The sequence below is a fragment of the Gopherus evgoodei genome, chromosome 22, assembly GCF_007399415.2.
Source record: "Gopherus evgoodei ecotype Sinaloan lineage chromosome 22, rGopEvg1_v1.p, whole genome shotgun sequence".
Lineage (NCBI taxonomy): Eukaryota > Metazoa > Chordata > Testudines > Testudinidae > Gopherus > Gopherus evgoodei.
Genome location: NC_044343.1, coordinates 1,043,239 through 1,064,476, shown reverse-complemented (window position 1 = coordinate 1,064,476; position 21,238 = coordinate 1,043,239). Strand labels below are relative to the sequence as shown.

The 21,238-nt window shown below is 56.8% G+C and overlaps 1 protein-coding gene across 2 annotated transcripts; it reads right to left on the bottom strand.

Annotated features, from left to right (window-relative positions):
- Positions 1 to 221: 221 nt before the first annotated feature.
- Positions 222 to 20,077, bottom strand: ARRDC2 (arrestin domain containing 2). Of its 2 annotated transcripts, none has more exons than XM_030540024.1 (8): positions 19,749 to 20,077; positions 4,838 to 4,904; positions 4,476 to 4,623; positions 3,636 to 3,738; positions 3,041 to 3,297; positions 2,395 to 2,557; positions 1,980 to 2,131; positions 222 to 1,883 (listed from the first exon to the last, which is right to left on the bottom strand). In XM_030540024.1, exons 1-8 carry the CDS (start codon positions 20,011 to 20,013, stop codon positions 1,830 to 1,832), a joined length of 1,209 nt encoding a protein of 402 aa, XP_030395884.1. In that variant the 5' UTR covers positions 20,014 to 20,077; the 3' UTR covers positions 222 to 1,829. The 2 variants fall into 2 exon arrangements, with proteins under 2 accessions (XP_030395884.1, XP_030395883.1); XM_030540023.1 differs by lacking the exon at positions 19,749 to 20,077 and adding an exon at positions 5,876 to 6,167.
- Positions 20,078 to 21,238: the final 1,161 nt, after the last annotated feature.

Below are 21,238 nucleotides of genomic sequence, written 5' to 3'. Positions count from 1 at the left end.
AGGGACCCCAGAAATACAAGCTGTACAAGTGCAGATAGAAGGATGGCAGGTTGGGTCTGGGAATCCAGGGAGTGAGGGACCGATGAAAACTGGTGGCCCAAAGCCTTCCCCTCCCTCTAGGTTACTGGCTGTACAAGCCTCTGTTAATGTGCTAGGTGCCCTGAGAACTGGGCTCATGCTAACAGGTGAGGCCAGCAGAAGGCAGCCTTCAAGACACTATCTTCAGTATAACAAGTGTTTATTTCAAAACCTGGAGTTGTACAAAAGCAGAGTTAGACAAAATATTAAAAAACACCAGTTACAGGTATATAAAAAAATAGCCTTTCCAGTTCCTAGTGAAGGAAAATTGACTGCATAGCTAAAGTAAGCAGGTTTGGGACCTTTTGCTTTGGCTGTCAGTGGTTCTAGCCCCCAGGCTGGGGGTGGCCACTTCAGGCAGTTTCAGCCTCAGATTATGGAGCGCACTGTTTATTAACGAACTATCAAGAGCCAAGATCTCTGGTCAAATCTGCACAGGGAGCAGTAAGACCAGCCTGAAGCCAAAGGCAGATGCACCCAAGCAGTCTTCATTACCACCTCTTCTTCCTCTCCCAACAGGATTTACCAGCTTTCAGTGCTTACAATCAGCAGCATCTTCCTCACCCTGCTAACAGCTGGCAGATCTGAGGCTCTTCCCTACCCACTAGGTGCTGAGTGAAGTGTTAGCAAGGCAGCAAGTCCACATGCAGGACTGGATTCAAGGCTCTTCACTACTCAGCCTATAGCATCTACAGGCCTCACTGCATATACCTGCCAGTGCAGGGCTACGTGACACTGACCATGTCAGCTCCTGTGTGGCCCTGCGACTGGCAGCTTTCCCAATTTCCCATTCACCTTTTACTCAGGCACAGAGGGCAATCAAATGCTACTGGGACAATTCTAGCAGCCCCAAAGGCACAAGCCTTTTAAAGACCAAGGCACAGCTTCCTTCATCAGCGGGAGTTCAGTGGGTTTTGCACGTTTGTCTGGTGCCTGCCAGGCACCAAACTAGATCTGGTGACCAAGACAGCACCATAAATCTTGCTGTTTATAGAACAAGGGTTCTTCCCTGAGCTTGCAGTGCTTGGCCCCCTGGCACCTGTACAATCCCCGACTCAAGGGAAAAGAGTCTTTACACATTTAGTGTCCCGGAGTGTTAGACCAGAGGCAATGCACAGCCCCAGCAGCAGGCACCCTGGGACACAACGTAAGGCTCATGGGCGCTGGACAGTAAGTGCCAAGCCTCAGGCTGGCGAGAACAATCCCATTTTAATTCTTCAGAGACTGAAATCCTGGTGACTTTAAGAATGCAGTAGCTGGAGGGTGCCTTCAGATTACCATGGTGTTTAAACCCTTCCCCAGAGCCAGATTAAAATGCTTTCCAGTAATCCTGAGAAGCACTTCCCAGTCCTGTTTTGTATTGGCAGCAGTTAGCTGGAGCAGGACTATGGTAGCTGCAAGATGCAGGAGCTTGGCTCATTTGAACCCCATACTCCTGCAGAAGATTTCTTAACCCTCCACCCTCCTGTGCCTCCCTTGCACCACACGCTCAGGAGCTGCTCCGACCCCACATGGCAAGTCCGACATCCTCATTTCAGCTTTGGGGCAAGGAGTCAGTCCATGGGATGTAGCCGCATCAGGTGGTTTCAAGCGGCAGTGAGCAAACAGGTTCTCAGCTCCACACGAGCACCGGCCTCGCAATAGCCTCTTGGATGCTGATCCAGATACCCAGGGCGGAAGTCCTGCGAGACTGCAAGCTTCTCACCCCCACAGGATTTGTATTCTAGTAACTGCACTCAGTGGCCCTTCCTTCAACAGGTCATGCAGCGTGGCCGGATGCCATCTGATGTGGGGTTTGGATCCACCTGAAAAGCCAAGTTAAGAAGTGTTTTACCAGACACCAGAGGGAGTTATCCCAGCAAGGGTCGCCCAGCCCAACCCCCGGGGGATGCTGTACTTACCTCTGAGTACAGTGGAGGAGGACGGTAGCGGAACTCTTGGATGTAAGCAAAAAAAGGGCCTCCCAAGCTGGTGCTGAGTTCATCCTCGCAGGGTGCGGACAGGTTCTGCGCAGACTCTTCACTGGACACAACAGATGAATATTCAGGAGGAGCTGGAAGGAGAACAGAGGCATTGTGTGGTTAGGCAAGAATCTGCTAGCAGAAGATGTGCAAGTAGTTACCTCTGCATTCAGCTACATCCCCTCTCATGGATACCTGGTTCCTGCAGCACAAGACCCACAAAGCCACATGCTAGGCAGAGTCCAGGGGTAGAGGACAAGGCTACCAGTTTGCTCAGACACTCCCTCGGGACCAGCTCACTTGGAGCTGCCACCCCATGCGGCTGGATCCCCATGCACTGAGAACAGCCACTTACCCTCAGGCTCCTCCAGGATCACCATTCGGAGCCAGTCCAGGTTGACACTGTACTGGCTACTGACACTGGATGTGCGGCTCCCGAATGGATGCAGTGGGATTGTCCCAATCACAAGTGGCAATTCCAAGAGCAGCTTGGAGGTCCCAGGAATATCAACACAAACCTTTGAGGGGGAGGAAACAGGGGTCACTTCTGGCATTCCCTCAGCCCATGATGACGGGCAGCATCCAACTCTCCCCCTGATGGGGTGGGATGCGAGTGTAGGCACAGCCTGGCCAGCAATGTGTTCCCTTGGCAGGCTGCTAAGCCAGGGCAGAAGGAAGCTGGCAGACAGAGCCTCTCCAGCAGGAATACGAGATTTTACCTGCACAGGCAAATACCTAGTTTGATGATGGAGTGGAGGAGGAGGGACTGGATATCAGCACAGGATAAGAACCTAGGAATCCACCCTGCCACTGAGCCCAGAGCCAGGTGGCACCTCAAGTGGGCAGCTGACCCACAAGCATTAGGGGCCCAGCACAGAAAGGGCACTTCAGCAGAGTGACCAAGCCCTACTCAGCCACGGCTAAGAACTTAAGGCAGTGGGACACGTCAGCCTGTTTATTCAAGGCCTTGTGCTGCAGGTCAGATTTATTCTACAGCCTACCTTCAGGGCATACTCCACACGGATAATGCGGCACTGGAGGATGGAGGGGCCCACTGGGGGGATCTTCAGCGCTCGGCCATGCCACACTTCTCTCTTCCCAGCTGCAATGGAGTCGCCTGCTATGCTGGCCACCACAGACTTCTTCTGCTTCTTGGCACCCCGGGCAATGAACGTCTGAGTCTGGATGATAGCAGCTTTGGGCACTATGGTGCGGGTGCTGCAGTTGTCAATTTCAGCAAAGATGGGGATGACCTCACCTGGCAGGAGAGCAACAGACTTGATAAAACCCACTGGCCCAGCCACATGGCATGCACTGCACCAGAGGAACCAGGCACGGCTAAGATGTAGCTTAAATGCGATCCCAGGCAGTTCTACATCTTCTTCCTGCAATTCCAGCCCCTCCACTCCCGGGAAGCTGTGCAGACCAAGGGCACGTCTGAGCAGCGTTCAGGGGCTGGGGCCTCTCTGGAGCTTCACACCAGTATGAAGAGCCCAGTCACAGCACGGATCTAGGAGCCCCATTGCCAGCCCCTGTACATTCCCCAGGGCAGTTACGCTCAGCACCCTTTGAACAGCGAGTGGCCCGTTGAGTTACCTGGCGTGTAGCCTTTTCGGTCTATCTTGGCTGATACAGAGACCTGGCCCCGGTTGCAGTACCAGGCGCGAGCGAGCTTCTCCTTCACGCCTGCCTGAGGAGCCTAGAGGAAGGGACAGAAGCGAGTCAAGTTTTAGCTCTCTAGTCAGAAGCCCTCACCCACCTCTCCCTCCCGGGATCTCCACACAGCGGCCCGGCCCTCCCTCATATTGCTTGTCTCCAGCCCGAGTTGTGATCATGCTGATTAGTCACCAACTGAGCAGAGGGCAAAGTCCCAGGAATGGTTCCTCCTGCATCTTTTGCTCACATCTACCAAGCAAGGACAAAGCCCCAGCAGTGACTCTCAGGGCCCAGGTCAGCCGACCAGCTAAGATTAGCTGTGTAGACATGCCAGCTCCAAGACCCATCCCCCGCCTTGCTGGGGGCCAGAGCCAGGCTCCAGCCCAAACCCGGATTTCTACATGGATATTTTTAGCCCTGCAGCGCAAGTCCAGCGAGCCCAAGTCAGCTGGCCCAGGCTCTGAGACACTATCACAGGCCTCTTGTTTTGCTGTGCAGAGGCCTCCTGCCAGCACAACAGGCAGGGATGCTAATCTGGCTGCCTCATGTTTTTAAGACAAGGTTTTCAAGCGAGATTGGTTTTGGAGGGCCCAGCTGCAGACGTTTAAGAGGGCCGGTGCAAGCCATGTTCTGAACATCTGGCCTTTTAAAGGCATCTCAAGTCAGGCCCTACATGTCACTAGTCACTCCGGATTAATCTTAGTCTGAGCTAAGGTCAGCTCTGAGCACACCGGCTGGGATCTCAGCTCTCTGAACTCGCTCTGGCTGGCGTTCACTTACCAGCAAGGCTGGGGTGTTGATGTCAATAGGCTCGATCACTGTGAATTCTCTCTTTGCTTTCTTGACAACGGACCAGGGTCTGTGCAGCTTGGCTTTCACCCAGTAGCGCACATTCCCGTGCCGGCCTTCAAAGGAGGTGGCCAGAGTCCTGCCCAGGGAGAAGTGACAATGGTTGGGGGGGGTTCCTCCCCAGAATTCACAATGAGACACTTCATCCATCTACAGAGCAAACACCCAGAGCATGCACATTTAAACTGGGCTTACTCCAGGGAGCTGCTGATGTACTAGAACAGTTCTACTGCCCCTCCCCGTCCCACAGAAGCTTGCAGTGGTGCTAACACAACGAATAAAGCTGAACTTACTCTGGGAGCTGAAACGTGAAGGGGAATTCGTGTTTTCCTGCCTGCAGAACTGTGACTTCACCATTGTCTGGGGAGGGGAAAAAAAAAGGATTTAAAGGTTAGTATGATCAGATCTTTCCTGCAAGACTTCCTTATCAGAAGAGCACTGTTTGGCTGTCACTTTACAGGAAGTGCACTCCAGCCATTAGAAGTTACTTTCATTCTGACTCAGGAGGAGTTGGTGAAGCATTTGACACAGAAAAGCAAAATAAAGACCTGAATTCACAACAATTGTCACAAGAACAGGATGAGGCTTTGCAGAGTGTCATTTAGATTGAACACAAAATAGTCTTCATTTGACAGAGCAAGATCAGATTTATTTAAGTTAATATATATTGACTATTAAGAACCCAGAAGACATTCCAGGGAGCTCCAGGGTTAATAACTACCCAAACCCACATGCCAAGGTCTTCCTCACCTGGACTGCACCTTGCAAAATACTGCAACTCAGTTTAGTCTGACTGAAGTAATTGATGTGCAAACAAACTTTTGCCCTACAGCTCAACACGCGCACACAATCCCTCTTCAAACATTTCCAAGGAGAGAGATTGGTGGGGGAGGGAAGGGACGGCCGGAGAGGGGAAATTAAAAAACAAAATCCCATTCGGTGGCATCTGCTGCTGTGTTTAGGAGGGGGAGACCCATCATTCGGTCCGCTAAACACACCCTAAGACTCTCTCCTGCCTGATCAGCAGGACTCCGGCACCACTTCCCGGTTATGTACGAGTGTGGGACCATCCGTGCCCTCTCTGCTGAGGGTCCAGCTGACGTCCCGCAGAAGTTTAGCGGAAGGCAGCTGAGTAGGGGACTCAACCTTCCCCGGGGCATTCTTCGGAGACGGCTACAGCGAGCCAGGCTCCAGCACCGGGGAGTCACCGGTCCCCGCCCCAAGGAGTCACCCCGAGATCCCCAGACACAGCCCAGCCTCAGGCCCGGTAGGGCCCTGCCAGACTAGCCCCGGGACAAAGCCTGCGCCCTCCCCCCGGCCCGAGGATCTACCTGGCGCGGCCAGCAGCGTGTCGCGGTGGCTCAGGAACGGCACCTGGTCGCTGTAGCTCTGGGTGTAGGCGGTGCTGGAGCCGGCGCTGCGGGACTCGGTCCAGTGGACCTTGGCGCAGCCCTGGGCGTGCAGCTGCAGAGCCCCGAGCCGCGCCTCGCCGGAGAGCTCCAGCACCACCCGGCCCGACACCGCCTCGCCCGGGCTGAAGACGGGCGGCGAGTCCAGCTCGGGGCAGTCGAGCAGGACGCAGAAGTGGCGGAGCCGGTCGAAGAGCATCGCAGAGCCAGGGACGAGCGGAGCAGCCTGTGGGACACCGCGGCCGCGGGGCCCTTTAAATGCCATGTGGCGGGGCGGGCCGGGCCGCCCCCTCGCCCCGCGCCCAATGAGCCGCCAGCCTATCCCGCGCGGGGGCGGCCCGGCTGCCGGAGACTGACGGGCCGGGCGGTGCTAAACAAAGCCCCGGGCATGTGCGGGCCGGGCCGGGCCGGTGAGAGCCGCCCCTAGCCCCGCGCCCCACCCGCGGCTGGGGCTTTGCAGGCAGAGCCCGGGGGATGCAGCAACTCTCCCACCCCCGGAGATCAACTTTCCCCCACTGGGCAAAGCCGCAGCGGTCTCCCTGCCTGCTCCCGAGCCTGCCCTGCCCTTGCCGGGAAGGGGGCTCTGGCTCCAGCGGGAACTGCTGGCCGAGGGGATGGGCAGATGCCCAAACACCCAATACAACCTGCTCTTTCTGTTTAAACGGGACAGGAGGAGGGTATCTGCTATGAGTCTATTGGGGTGATTTAGTTGGGGTTAGTCCTGCTTTGAGCAGAGGGTTGGACTAGATGCCTCCTGAGGTCCCTTCCAACCCTGATATTCTATGAAACATTCAGAAACCGACCCTTGCATAGTCTGTCACCTCGCCCAGCTGCGAGTGGAGTCACCCATAACAGTGACCCCCGGCCAGGCTGACCCTCCGCTGACCATTTGCTGGGTCCCTAGCTCGAGACAGATGATGGCTAGAAACCAGACTGCAGGATTCTGAAACCATCTCCTCTCTCAATTCTGGACATGCCACATCCTGTCCACGTGTCCTCTGTCCCCAGGCCCAGCTTCAGCCACCTCCTCTGACCCCTCTGCTTGCAAATGCCACCTGCTCCTCCACCTCCAAATTCCCAACTGTCCCTGTCCTACAGTCCAGTAACACAAGCTACAGCACAGGCCATGCTAAGAAACCCTCCGGACGCTTTGCAGTCGCTGCTCGGCTACATCCCCACAGCTGCCCCACAGGCATTTGGTGCCACACTTTAAATGCACAAATGCTTGCAAGCGAAGTGTTGGGCCAAACCCAGAACACTGCAGATTTCCAGCAAGATTGCGGGCAAGACGTCAACCCAGCCAGCAGGCTCTCTGGGGCGACTGGCTACACACAGCGTGTTTGCGGGGCACAAAGAGGAGTTTCAGGATCTTAGTGTTTGATGCTTTCAAAGGAAATAACCCAGCAGCTCCCCATTCCCACTTCAATTTAGCTGAGCCCAGCATCCCCACAACAACTGTATACTTGCTCTCAGTACAGTATTGATCAAAATCCACTTTCCCAGAAGCCTAGTTGACAAGCTAGATGCTATGGGGCTTCTCACCAGGGGACAGCTCAGGTTAGCTGCTCCTCGTTTGGCTCCTTGGCCCATGTGCTTGTACAGCAGCAGGAGACACACCCTCTTCTCCTAAAAGGAGAGGTGCCGATGGTACAGCCTTAGGCACTGAACTCAATACCTGCCACCGCCTGATTTACCAAACTGGAGCAGCAGAGAGAACCACTCTGGGAGAGAATCGCGTTATACACTTCCAGGGTGGTACAGTGGTGTGTTTTACTCATAAGTCTTGCAATTAATTAATGAGCAATTTGTCTTGCTTGTGTTTTTAACCAGGACAAGTCTAGTGCTGCGCAAGGTTTGTAAGTGGCCTAGCACTGCTCTGCGCTTCTCTTGTAAGTGGAGCGCTCCACTACCCTGGACAAACACGCATCAGTTGCCTATGGTGTTCAGCAAAAGGTAAAACAATGTTATGCTGGAGGCTCTGTGGATACTGAGTTGATCCTCAGTGCAGGTGTCTCTGTGATTAATCATGCAAAAGACATGTGCCTGGCTGGAAAAAGGGACTGAAGGCACTAAAATGGCACAGGACTCCTAAGGGATTAAAGCAGCTCCAGCAGTTTTCACTTTAATTATTACTATTAATTTGTTAAGCATCAAGTGTCCTCTGGCCCCAGGCCTGGAGATGGCAGTGGGCCAATGAAGACAGGAACATTTGACAAGTTACTCACCCTTGGCTGGAGAACGCATGACTATAATAGAGCATCACTTCAGGCCATGCTGTCCAGGACCTGCCTGCTTCGAGTGCATTATTCTCTCAGCCATTGTAGCTCTTGTTGGGCTGAAGCTGTGTAAGGCTTGGTTAGCTCAGAAAGCTCCATGTTTAATTCCTTAGGAGGTTTCTGCCTGGTACAGCACCAGGGAAGGGGCCTGTTGCTTTGTTACATGTATGTGTGGGTGCAGGGGTCCACCTGCTACCACCAAGCAAACAGCAATAAAGATTGCAGGAGCTGAACCACATGCAATGGGAGTTTGCATGTGAATTCCAATAGGAATGGGGTATGTGCCACAGCATGAGAAGGGTTAATTTGTGACAGCCAGCTCTGGGAGGCCCTTGTCATCCCTGTGGGTACCTCAGGGTACAATCACTCCTCACTCCCAGAGAGATACTTGCTGTCTTGTTTCAATGCAAAGACTTGCACGTTCAGTTGAGCCCTTGTAAAAGACTGAAAATTCCCCCCCTCTCTCCATGGCCCCCATGCCCCTGAATCTGATCCTGACCATCTTTGAGGGAAGTACTGTCTGCATGTTAGAGATGTCACAGCTCACAGAGAGACTCTAGGTCTGTCTGCACTGCAATCGGGGGGAGGGGTGTGTGATCATAGCACATGTAAGGCAGGCCAGAGCTACCTAGTGTGGGTACCAATAGCAGTGAACCCACATTCCCTAAACTCTGGAACATCCATCCTGTCCGTGCTCGTTGTATGCTCCTCACAGCGCCTGGGCCTGGGTTCTGAATGAGGGTAGGCACAGATGCATTGAGGGTGCGACTGAGCTCTGCTGCTGAGCCTGTCGTCACTGCCTGTCTGCTGAGGTGAGCATGATGCTGCCAGGGCAGGTGGAGGAAGTTTTCCCTGCAATGTTATTTCACTAGGCAACGTCCCACTGACATGAATGGAATGTCGCACATCTGATTTCAGAAGACTTTGCCAATAGGAAGAGCAACGTTGTCTTGGGGTGACTTGCCGATCATGCATTCTCTGGCAGCCTGGGGCGGCAGCATTATGACACATCAGCTTTGCTAATCGGTCCACTCTGGCTCACCTGTAGGACTGCAGTTCTAGGAGGTCGGGCAATGTAAAGGTGTCTATAGGCCTGCACCAGCTGCTCTGCACCTGACTCCTCTGTGAGCCCCCTCAATTTCACAGGGCTGTGAGAAAGCCATTGTTCAGTACAGTGCATTGTGGAGCAGGGACCCAAATCTAACTGCAGGAGTTTCAGGGGCCTTTCCTCTTACTGCCCTGATAAGCATAAAGTAATGCACGTTGGAAAAAATAATCCCAACCATACATACAAGACGCTGGTTCTAAATTAGTAGGGGTGGCTCCAGACACCAGCGCTCCAAGCGCGTGCCTGGGGCGGCAAGCCGCAGGGGGCGCTCTGCCGGTTGCCGCTAGAGCGGCAGGCAGGGTGCCTTCGGCGGCTTGCCTGTGGAGGGTCCGCTAGTCCCGCGGCTTTGGCAGACCTCTGCAGGCACGCCTGCGGGAGGTCCGCCGAAGCCGCGGGACCAGTGGACCCTCCGTGCTTGGGGCGGCAAAATGTCTAGAGCCGCCCCTGTAAATTAGCTGTTACTACCCCAAAAAAGAGATCTTGTCGTCACCATGGATAGTTCTCTGAAACCATCTGCTCAATGCACAGAAGTGGGCAAAAAGTCTAACAATAGGTTAGGACCAATTAAGAAAGGGATAGAAAATAAAACAGAAAATATCATATTGCCACTATATAAATCACAGTTCTGTGTCCCGTTCTGGTCACCCCACCTCAAAAAGGATAGAGTGGAACTGCAAAAGGTTCAGAGAAGGGCAACAAAGATGATCAAAGGGATGGAACGGCTTCCCTTACAAAAAGAGATTGAAAGGATTAGGCTGTTCATCTTAGAAAAGAGACAACGAAGGGGGGATATGATGGCGGTCTATAAGATCATGAATGGTGTGGAATAGTTACTAGAGAAGTGTTATTTATCCTTTCCCACAATATAAAACTGGGGGTCACCCCATGAAATTAATTGGCAGCAGGTTTCATACAAAAAAGAGGAAGTACTTTTTCACACAATGCACAACTAACCGATGAAACACATTTTCAGGGGATGTCGTGAAACCAAAAGTATAACTGAGTTCAAAAAAGAATGTATCAGTTCCTGGAGGATAGGTCCACCAATGGCTATTAGCCAAGATGATCAAGGACACACAACCCCATGCTCTGGGTGATCCTAAACTTCTGACTACCAGAAGCCAGGAGTAGAAGACAAGGATGGATCACTCCATAATTACCCTATTGTGTACACTTCCCCTGAAGCTCTGGTGCAGGACACTGTCAGAGACAGGACACTGGAGAAAATGGACCATGGTTGGACCCAGTATGCTAATTCTCGTGTTCTTATGCCCTTCTGGCGACAACAGATAGCCCATTTCAACCTTTAGAGCATGTAAATAATGTCAGAGATAACCAGGTCTGCTTATTAATTAGCATTTGTAAAGTACTTTGAAGAGAAGAGTGTGATATAAGTGTTCAGCTTTGTAATCTAACAGAAGAACAAATAAGAAAATTAAAGACAAAACTAGCTCAGTTAAGGTACCCATGGAGTTCTTCATCAGGGCTACACTCACCCTCACCCAAATCTGCGTTGGTCCCTTAATTCCCTAATACACCCACATGAAATGGGAGTTAAGGCTGTATCAGTCATTTCACGGTACATTGCAGTGCCATTGTACTTATCCTAAGGACAGGCGCTGAAACGCAGTCAGTTCCTTGAGAAAGTCAAACAGAAAAGAAATCTCAACATGTGACAGATCCAAATGCACACCAGAGGCCCCCCAAAGAGCCCCAGCTGCCCCTCACAGTAATGTCAGGCGATTACCATGGGGATAAATAGCGTTTGCACTCTTATGGTAGAGGAAGCTGGTTTTCAATCTTCTCCCTTTCCTCCCAGTGTCGCAGGTTTCCCCACTCACTAATCACACCTTGTGCAGAGGAAAGAGGTTGACTTTTCTGCCTGTGCTCAGACAGGATCCCAGAGTTCCCTGGCACAAGCATCACAAGGTGGTGACAGTGCCACTGACAGTGAAGGTGCTCTCGTACAAAAGGGGAAATCGTCGCTAGCAGGCACTGCCTTGGCAGTGCCTGGTTTCGTGATGAGTCCCACGGCTCCCACCAGGGCTTTGCACAGAGCCAGCCACTGCAGAATGACAGGAATTTTCTGTCTAGCGCGCAGTACTAGCATATTCCGCAGTCTGCTCCGCCACCCAGCGGGAGCCACGAGCAAAGCAAGCCCAGAGTCCAACACTCAGAGAGAGGAACCAGAAGGCATCTCTGCCTTGGTGTTTCGGAGCAGGGAACCAGAGGCACCTACTGGCCAAACAGCAGATTCACACGATTAACCGGTCACCAGTCATAGGTTGGTCCATCGGGGCCTTGGCCAAAGTTTTGTTGACATAATAACTATAGCGATCAGGGGGGTGAAAAAGCCACACACCACCTGCCAACGCAGCTGTGCCAGCAAAACTCCCAGTGCAGATGCAGCTACACTTACAGAAAAGACCTTATTTCGGCTTCGCTAATGTCATCTGGGGCAGTGGGGCTACTAAGCCGGCAGACAAACTCCATCTCTGGGTGAACTTCGTCTGCCCTCAGGGGTTGTGCCAGCGCAGCTGGACTGGCAGGGCGTTGTCCTGTAGACTAGGGGGTTCTTTACAGACTCAAAACTCAGCCCAGTTTCAGGTGCTCCAGCTGCTGGTGACTCTGGGGAGAAAAGGGGAAATTTGTCCCCCAAAACATAATCTTCAAGAGGCCCCAAAATATTGCCAGAAAGGCCAAAATATGTACATTATGTACAGTTTATCCTGTACATAAATTACAAATCACAGCAAAATACTGACACAGGAGCCAAACACTTCTTTTCTGAATTCTTGAAATCCAAGATTTTCCAGGGCTCTCACTAGCCCTGGGACTCCTGGAGGTTAGTTTTAAAATACTGACATCCATGGCCCCCACATACTCACTTCCCCCCTCCTCCAATAATGAGACCCTAGAACCGGCCCTGCTCAGTTTCAGCCAAAGGTTCCCAGCTGCCCTGCAGTCGCCTGGCCTCAGTCCCCCCACACACCTTGGGGTCTGTCCTAACACTCCCCTGGGATGAGAACACCCTTGTCCCAGGGTAGTTTATTATTATGCACGTCTCAAAGTAAACTAAAGTCCCATACTGTAACTCATACCCCCTGGCTCTGCTGCCTTTTGTCCCTCTGGACTCCTCTTCAATCCCCCATCTTCCTTCCTGGGCTCCCCCCATGACCCCCCCCCCGGAGGTCACAGGCTCTAACAATGCAATAACACATAATCCACATCTGCCCGCCTGGGATTAACCCTGCAGGGTCCTTTTCCAGCTCCCTTCCTCTCGTACAGGACAGCGGCCACCGAGATGCTCTCCTGGGCTTTCCTTCCAGCACCCACCGAGAGTGGCTAGAACCCCCTGCTGCTCTGCAGGCTCTTGGTTTCTTTCAGCCTCAGTTCTCTCCCAACTGCTTATACAAAAGTGGGCACAGATCACTCCCTGGGCCTGCCTCGGGCTCCAGAGCACCCAGGCCCATATTTCCTGTGCCCAGGTGCTACCCCGCCCCTAGCCAGGGCACACCTGGGCAGGCCGAGGAGGACTGAAGCACTGTGACAAGATGCAATCATGGAAGGTGAGGGAGAGGCCCAGTCACCCGATGTGCAGATCCAGTGCCAGGAGTGCGCAGCAGGTGCCTTGGAAAGAGCCCACCAGGGTTCTGTCAATTATCGAGGGGTAGCTCTGCCTCAAATGCAAGGGAGCTTCCTGTAAGAGCCTGCGAGAGGCACCGAGCCCAGCTCCCTCCTGCCTGGCATCTCGTGACACCAATGCAAAGCAGGACCCAAACACTGCCACGTCAGAAAGGCAGTGTGTCAAGCCCACGCTGCACAGGGGCCCAATCCTGCATTGCCCTGCCGCTTCTCCCGTGCAACACCAGTGGAAAACATCCCCCATTCACTTAATCACCACACTGCACTCCCTTTGCATCAGTACAAATGGAAACATGAGGTGCAGGGCAACGGAGAACAGGCCCAACAGATTAAGTGGCTTGAACCTGAGTAGGAGTCAGGACTCTGGGCCCTATTCTCGATTCTGCAGGGGAGAAGTGGACTTAGTGTCTCTAGCCAGGTTCTTCAACGACGCTACAGTCCATTTTTGGTGCCCATGTGACTCGTCTGTAGCAACAATCCTGCAGACACCAACACGTGTTAACTGTAAGCAGATGAGCAGACCCACTGAAATCACGTGCTCAGAGTTACGTCCATTTGTGAGTGTTTGCACCAGCAAGGCCCTCGTCTCTCTGTGCCACTCGTTCCTTGGCTGTGAAACAGGTACGGTAAAACCCAGATCCAGGGGGACATTGTCAAAACTAACATAGGCACTTAGAGGCCAAAGCCCCATTGAAAGTCAATGAAACGTGGGTGCCTAAGACACTGAGGTGCTTTTGAAAATGTTACTCTTAGACTGAGCTCTTGGGCACAGGACCAGTTCTGCTGGGGGTTGTGCATGGCCCAGCACAGTGGGGCCTGCTCTCTGGGCACTATCATAATGCAGCTAATAAACACCTGAGGTAAAGTGCTTGGAGATTGCCGATGGCAGAGCTGGAAAAGGGGGGGCAGCTTTGGGTACAGGCTCTCTCTGAATACTCTGAACAGAGGGTTCCCCAAAGGAGGCACACGCCAGACCTGAGCCAACAACCCAGCTGCCTCCTGTGCGTTGCCTGACAGCCAGCCTGCAAGCGGTAAGTGACCCCGGCACAGGGCACCATGTGGGGAGGAAAGTCTGGGCCCTCAGGCTGGGTTTCTGGAGGGATTGGCATGATTGTATGTTGTCTCCTTAGCGCACACAGGCTGCCATAGCACAAGGGCACCTGAGCAGCCCGGGGGACAAACGCTGCTGCTCTGCAGACTGGGGAGAGGATCAGAGAAGAGAAAGGAGGAACGATGTAAACCCTGAGTTCAGCTGGGCCAGTGCAAACCGGGGAAACCACAAGAACGTGAGACCCCCCACACGACAGGCTGTGGAGCTGCGCTGACTGGAGCCATGTGGGTGCAGCCTCCTGGGGGAAGCCTCCGCTCCCTTCCTGCACAGCTCTCCCCGGGCTCAGCTCCTGCACGCGGCTGGGGCTATAAGGAGCTCACAGCTCAGCAGGAAGCTCAGCACCCCACCCACGGGCTCTGCTCCCTGTTGTTACCATGACACCCACTGCATTTTTTTTTAAACCCCAGGCAACCAGTAGATCTCAGCAGGAAGAAGCAGCAGCTGCTGCAGGAGGAGGGAGAGGCCACGTGGGTGGTGCACAGAATGCTGATGACAGGCCCTTCTGCACCCCACACACTCCTCAGCAAGGGGCCCGGGGCCCCTGCAGCCCTCCTGATGAGGGGTATGAGCACTGGATGCGGCCCCCAGGGCAGCAGCCTTGGCTGCGCAATGGCTTTTCTCAGTAGCACATGATGCACTGCCTGCTGTAGCACGTCCCTCGCCTCCTCCTGTCCTTCAGGAAGCAGTGATCCCACACCCGGTGCCCCAGGGAGAGCACGAACCCAGCACAAGGTCATCATAGCCAATAAAATCACAAGCCCTGGAGTCTGGCAAAACCCATCGCAGATCCCCATGGGGCCTGGCTAAACCTGGGTGAGGCCAAGGGCCAGCAGACCAATGGAAATACCCATCTCAGCTCCAAGCTCCACCACAGCAGGGTCATGCCAGGACAGAGCATCCAGGGTCTGGCTACGTGCCTCCCCCGTGGCTCCAGGGGGCTCTTGCAACATGCAAACTAAGCCATGAAATCTAAACACAGACAGTGGCTCGTGGCTTCCCAGGGGAGAATCACAGGGCGTATTAATGGGGAACAAACCTCACTCCATCATCCTCCTAGCTGCATGCAACCAGGAGAGCACCTCCCTGTGTGAGCTCATGGTGGAGCCTCTCCCCAACCCCCTTATCTACTCACCCTCCTTTCACTGTAACATAGAGTGGCAGTGCAGGAGCCAGAGCCCCTGCTCAAGGGGAGGGAAACCAAGGGCTGGATTCACCAGGATGCTGCAGCTGCCTACTGCTGCTGTGGTGGCACAGAGCAGCCAGCATGAACCAGCAGATCTGGCCCTTCGCGCTTACCTGAAAGAAAAACAACTCACCAAAGGAACCACCACAATCCACCCCACCTGGGACAGTGATTCCTCACATCCCACATCTGATTATTCAGTTTTAACACATTCTTCTAGCCAGAAATGTCGCTTGTGTCCTTCTGGGGTGAGTGGCTGGGTTCCCATGCCAGACGTGGCCAGAGATCTGCAAACTACATGCTTGGCAGTCACACATCCACTCCCAGCTCAACCCCTGCAGCCCCCTGGCCACTGCATGAATTCACAGGGATTGGCTTCCTCCACCTGGTACCTGGGTCAGCATTTACACTTCAGAAAAATGCCAATATTCACAGTATCGGGTGGGGAGAATCAGGCCAACTGGGAAGCAAAACAGGGTTTCCCTATGGGCCATCCCTGCCATGGATATCTCCTGGGCAGAGACTCCATGGGGAGAACATCTTCATTAGACAAGGCAAAGCTAACGGCTTGATGGCTGTTAGTGAGCACAGAACCCCTGTGCTATTTGTCCTGTCCATCCTAGCTTGGCTGCACTGTGCTGGGAGGGCCGGAGCAGGCTGTGTCTATCAAGCTGATTAAAGTTGAAGTCCAGGAGGGGTGTACGGAGCCAGAGCCACGGAACAAGAACAAATATTTGCCAGCCTGCTAAGTGCTCCATTCACACCTGGGAAGACTTCACTGTTTACCCGTCTCTGTACAAACAAAGCAAGAGCCTCAGGACACCGAGCCCCTGGCACAGAGGTTTGGTCCAAAGAGGGCTGGTGCCAGCAGCAGAGAGAACTCCCTCAAGGGGATGCTGGCATGGGAGCAGGTGAGTCAGAGGCACTTTGTGACTGTCTTTGGCTTTCAGTGGGAAACAAGGCTTACGTCCAGTAAAGCCAAGGGCACTGAGGCAGGTTGAACCCCCACCCCAGCATCTCGCAGGGCAAACCTGCCCTTACAGGAGCTGTGGTCACAAGCCCTCCAGGCCTGGAGCTCCTTAGCAGCACCTCTGTGAAAGGCCTGAGGCCGAACAGCCCCTCTGGAGTGAACGCCCGTGAAACCCCAGCTGGTGCCCTGGGTCACGTGCTGGCCTCCCCCAGCTCCACAGAGCCAGGAGGCTTTTCTCACAGAGTTTCATTGCTGCTCCCTGCCAGGTGTGGGAGAGGCACCAAGATTGGGGGTGGGGGTCATGCTGGCCCTGCTCTGAGGTTTGGCATCTCCTGGCTCCAGGGCCTGGCGGAGGAAGGCTTCCTGGGAAGTGCTATCAGCAGGACACCTTGCCCACCAGCATTAGCCAGTGCTGGACAGGGAGCTGACTAGGTTCCATGGCTGATTTACAGTTTAGAAACTGCCCAGAGCTACAGCCCTGCCAGTGCTGCTCTGAACACGAGCCAGGCATCATCTGCTCTCCTGTGAGAGCCCAGTGCCTCACTCTCCCCTGTACGGGGCCTGTGGGCAGGGAGAGGCTGATGAACTGTCCATCGTTTGCAGGGTCTAATACTGAGCTAATTTCACTACCCATCCATGTGGGGCAAGGAACAGCCCCTGAAAGGGCCAATTCGAGCTACTGGAAAACCAGGGCTTGTATTTAGTCAGGAAGGATCCCCAGCCCCTGCATGTCTGGCACCACCCTACTCTGGCTGGAGTCACATCTGGACTTCCCACAGCTGATTGGAGGGGTCTGATTGTGACACCCTAGTTCCAGAAGTCATATCCTCAGCCCTGTGACAGGCTAGTCCAGGCAAAGTTCCCGTTGCTCAATCCTGCCTTCCCGCCATGCAGAGGGGTGGGAAATCTTGCAAGCTCTTACCTGTCTGCAGAAATGGGAACATGCTGATTGACCAGATCACACCTCCACAAGTGCCAGTGCACTGGAGGTAAACAGCTACCCCGAGACATGGGCGCAAGTACCATCCCCTTCCAAGCTAGAGCCTGGCACAGCTCATCGAGGTCCCGTTTGCCTCTCAGCTCTGGAGACTGGAGTAAATAACTTGGGCAGGGAAAGGGGAGAGCCACAGCTTTTTGAAGTTTGCCCCTGGGGTGTTCACACAACAGCGGCTCCTGTGAGACTCTGCGCGGAGCAGACACTGAACCAAGATCCCTCGGTGCCACCTGGCACTGCCACCTCACTCAGCCCAATCACACACCACAAGGAGAACAAGCTCACGGACCCAAATACTCCCGGGGCAACAGAACCAGGTGGGACAAACCTGTACCCTTCATCGCCAAAACAGGCACCACGCACAAGAAGCTAGAGGACGACGTGAAGGAAACGCCCTGCTCAGATGCCAGGACACCTCCTGGCAGGCAGGCAGGGCTGGGCACTGGGACAGACACAGCTAAGGGGACGATGTGGCTCCCCAGGGGTGCCAAGGGGACAGTCCCAGAGGTGGGCAGGGCTGGGCAGCAGGACAGATACAGCTAAGGGGGACGATGTGGCTCCCCAGGGGCACAAGGACGCACTCCTGGCAGGCGGGCAGGGCTGGGCACCGGGACAGAGACAGCTAAGGGGGACGATGTGGCTCCCCAGGGGTGCCAGGGACACAACCCCACAGGCGGGCAGGGCTGGGCACTGGGACAGAGACAGCTAAGGGGGAAGATGCTGCTTCCCGGGGGTGACAGGGACACACTCCTGCAGGCGGGCAGGGCTGGGCCCCGGGACAGAGACGCTAAGGGGGACAATGTGGCTCCCCAGGGGTGCCAGGGACACATTCCCGCAGGCGGGCAGGGCTGGATACAGGGACGGAGACAGCTAAGGGGGACGATGTGGCTCCCCAGAGGTGCCAGGGACACACCCCCGCAGGCGGCCAGGGCTGGGCACTGGGACAGAGACAGCAAAGGAGGACGATGTGGCTCCCCAGGGGCACAAGGACACACTCCCGCAGGCGGGCAGGGCTGGGCACAGGGACAGAGACAGCTAAGGGGGACGATGTGGCTCCCCAAAGGTGCCAGGGACACCCCCCCGCAGGCGGGCAGGGCTGGGCCCCGGGACAGAGAAGCTAAGGGGGAAGATGTGGCTCCCCGGAGGTGCCAGGGACACCCCCCCGCAGGCGGGCAGGGCTGGGCACTGGGACAGAGACGCTAAGGGGGAAGATGCGGCTCCCCGGAGGTGCCAGGGACACACTCCCGCAGGTGGGCAGGGCTGGGCCCCGGGACAGAGAAGCTAAGGGGGAAGATGTGGCTCCCCGGAGGTGCCAGGGACACCCCCCCGCAGGCGGGCAGGGCTGGGCCCCGGGACAGAGAAGCTAAGGAGGACGATGTTGCTCCCCGGAGGTGCCAGGGACACACTCCCGCAGGCGGGCAGGGCTGGATACAGGGACGGAGACAGCTAAGGGGGGACGATGTTGCTCCGCGGAGGTGCCAGGGACACACTCCCGCAGGCGGGCAGGGCTGGGCACCGGGACAGAGAAGCTAAGGGGGAAGATGTGGCTCCCCGGAGGTGCCAGGAACACACCCCCACAGGCGGGCAGGGCTGGGCACAGGGACAGAGACAGCTAAGGGGGAAGATGCGGCTCCCCGGAGGTGCCAGGGACACACTCCCGCAGGCGGGCAGGGCTGGGCACAGGGACAGAGAAGCTAAGGAGGACGATGTTGCTCCCCGGAGGTGCCAGGGACACCCCCCCGCAGGCGGGCAGGGCTGGGCCCCGGGACAGAGAAGCTAAGGGGGAAGATGCGGCTCCCCGGAGGTGCCAGGGACACCCCCCCGCAGGCGGGCAGGGCTGGGCCCCGGGACAGAGAAGCTAAGGGGGAAGATGTGGCTCCCCGGAGGTGCCAGGGACACCCCCCCGCAGGCGGGCAGGGCTGGGCACAGGGACAGAGAAGCTAAGGGGGAAGATGCGCTCCCCGGAGGTGCCAGGGACACACCCCCGCAGGCGGGCAGGGCTGGGCACCGGGACAGAGAAGCTAAGGGGGATGACGTGGCTCCCCGGAGGTGCCAGGGACACCCCCCCGCAGGCGGGCAGGGCTGGGCACAGGGACAGAGAAGCTAAGGGGGAAGATGCGGCTCCCCGGAGGTGCCAGGGACACCCCCCCGCAGGCGGGCAGGGCTGGGCCCCGGGACAGAGAAGCTAAGGGGGAAGATGCGGCTCCCCGGAGGTGCCAGGGACACACTCCCGCAGGCGGGCCGGGCTGGGCAGTGGGACAGAGAAGCTAAGGGGGAAGCTGCGGCTCCCCGGAGGTGCCAGGGACACACTCCCGCAGGCGGGCAGGGCTGGGCCCCGGGACAGAGAAGCTAAGGGGGAAGATGTGGCTCCCCGGAGGTGCCAGGGACACCCCCCCGCAGGCGGGCAGGGCTGGGCCCCGGGACAGAGAAGCTAAGGGGGAAGATGCGGCTCCCCGGAGGTGCCAGGGACACCCCCCCGCAGGCGGGCAGGGCCGGGCCGGGACTCACCGCGGAGCAGCTGGCAGCGCGCCCTGAGGTAGGGCTCGTAGGCGCTGTAGTCGCTGTACACCGTGTTCATGCCCACGCTCCTGCTCTCCAGCCAGTGCGCCGTGGCCAGGCCCCGGGCGCAGACCTGCAGCGCTCGTACCCTCAGCGGCGCGCGGAGCTCCAGCACCACCTGGCCGGAGAGCAGCTCCCCGCCGCGGTAGGCGCCCTGCGCCGGGCCCGCTGCGAGCTCCAGCGCGAAGCTGCGGATCTTGCCCAGGTGCTGCATGGCCGGCGGGGGCCCGGCAACCTCCGTCCCCTGAGCCGAGCCTCCCCGGCGGGGCTGGGCTCCAGAGAGCAAGCTCGGCCCCGCGCAGCTCGGCGTGCCGCTGCGCCCCGGCCGGGGAGGGGCAGGCGCCGCCGCCGCGGCGCAGGGACAGCCCGGAAAGCGCCGCAGCCCCGCCCCGGCCCCGCGCTGGGCCCGGCTCCCCGCACGCCCGCGCCAATGGCCATTTAAGGCTCTTTGCCGCCCTGCTTTGCCTTGAGCCCGGCTCCGCTTCGTGTCTCGTTGCCTTTCAGGGCAGCAGCCCAGGAGGGAGCGCAGCCCTTGTAGCGGTCAGCTCAGAGCGCCGCACATGGTTCCCTTTTTGCATATGGGGAAACTGAGGCACTGGGCGGGGAAGCGCCTAGCCCAAGATCACCCAGCAGGCCAGTGGCACAAGGGGGAATAGACTCCAGTTGCCTGATGCTGGGTCTAGAGCAGGGTGGGCAAATTATGGCCTGGGGGTCGTATCTGGCCCCAGGACCGGCACTAGGGGTTTGAGCACCCTAGGCGGACGGCAATTTCGCCGCCCCGCACGCTGGTCCCGTGGCTCCGGTGGAGCTGCCACAGTGGTGCCTGCGCAGGGTCCGGGGCTCCGGGGCTCCGGTGATGCTGCCGCAGTGGTGCCTGCGCAGGGTCCGGTGGTCCGTGGCTCCGGTGGAGCTGCCACAGTGGTGCCTGCACAGGGTCCGGTGGTCCGGGGCTCCGGTGGAGCTGCCGCAGTGGTGCCTGCGCAGGGTCCGGTGGTCCGTGGCTCCGGTGGAGCTGCCGCAGTGGTGCCTGCGCAGGGTCCAGTGCTCCGGGGCTCCGGTGGAGCTGCCGCAGTGGTGCCTGCGCAGGGTCCAGTGCTCCGGGGCTCCGGTGGAGCTGCCGCAGTGGTGCCTGCGCAGGGTCCAGTGCTCCGGGGCTCCGGTGGAGCTGCCGCAGTGGTGCCTGCGCAGGGTCCGGTGGTCCGGGGCTCCAGTGGAGCTGCCGCAGTGGTGCCTGCGCAGGGTCCGGTGCTCCGTGGCTCTGGTGGAGCTGCCGCAGTGGTCCCTGCGGGTGGTCCACCGGAGCCGCACGAGCAGCAGACCTTCCGCAGGCACGACTGCGGCAGCTCCACCGGACCCACCTGCCGCCCCCTCCGGCAAAATGGCACCCACCAATTATTCTGCGCCCTAGGCGATTGCCTAGGCTGCCTAAATGGTAGCTC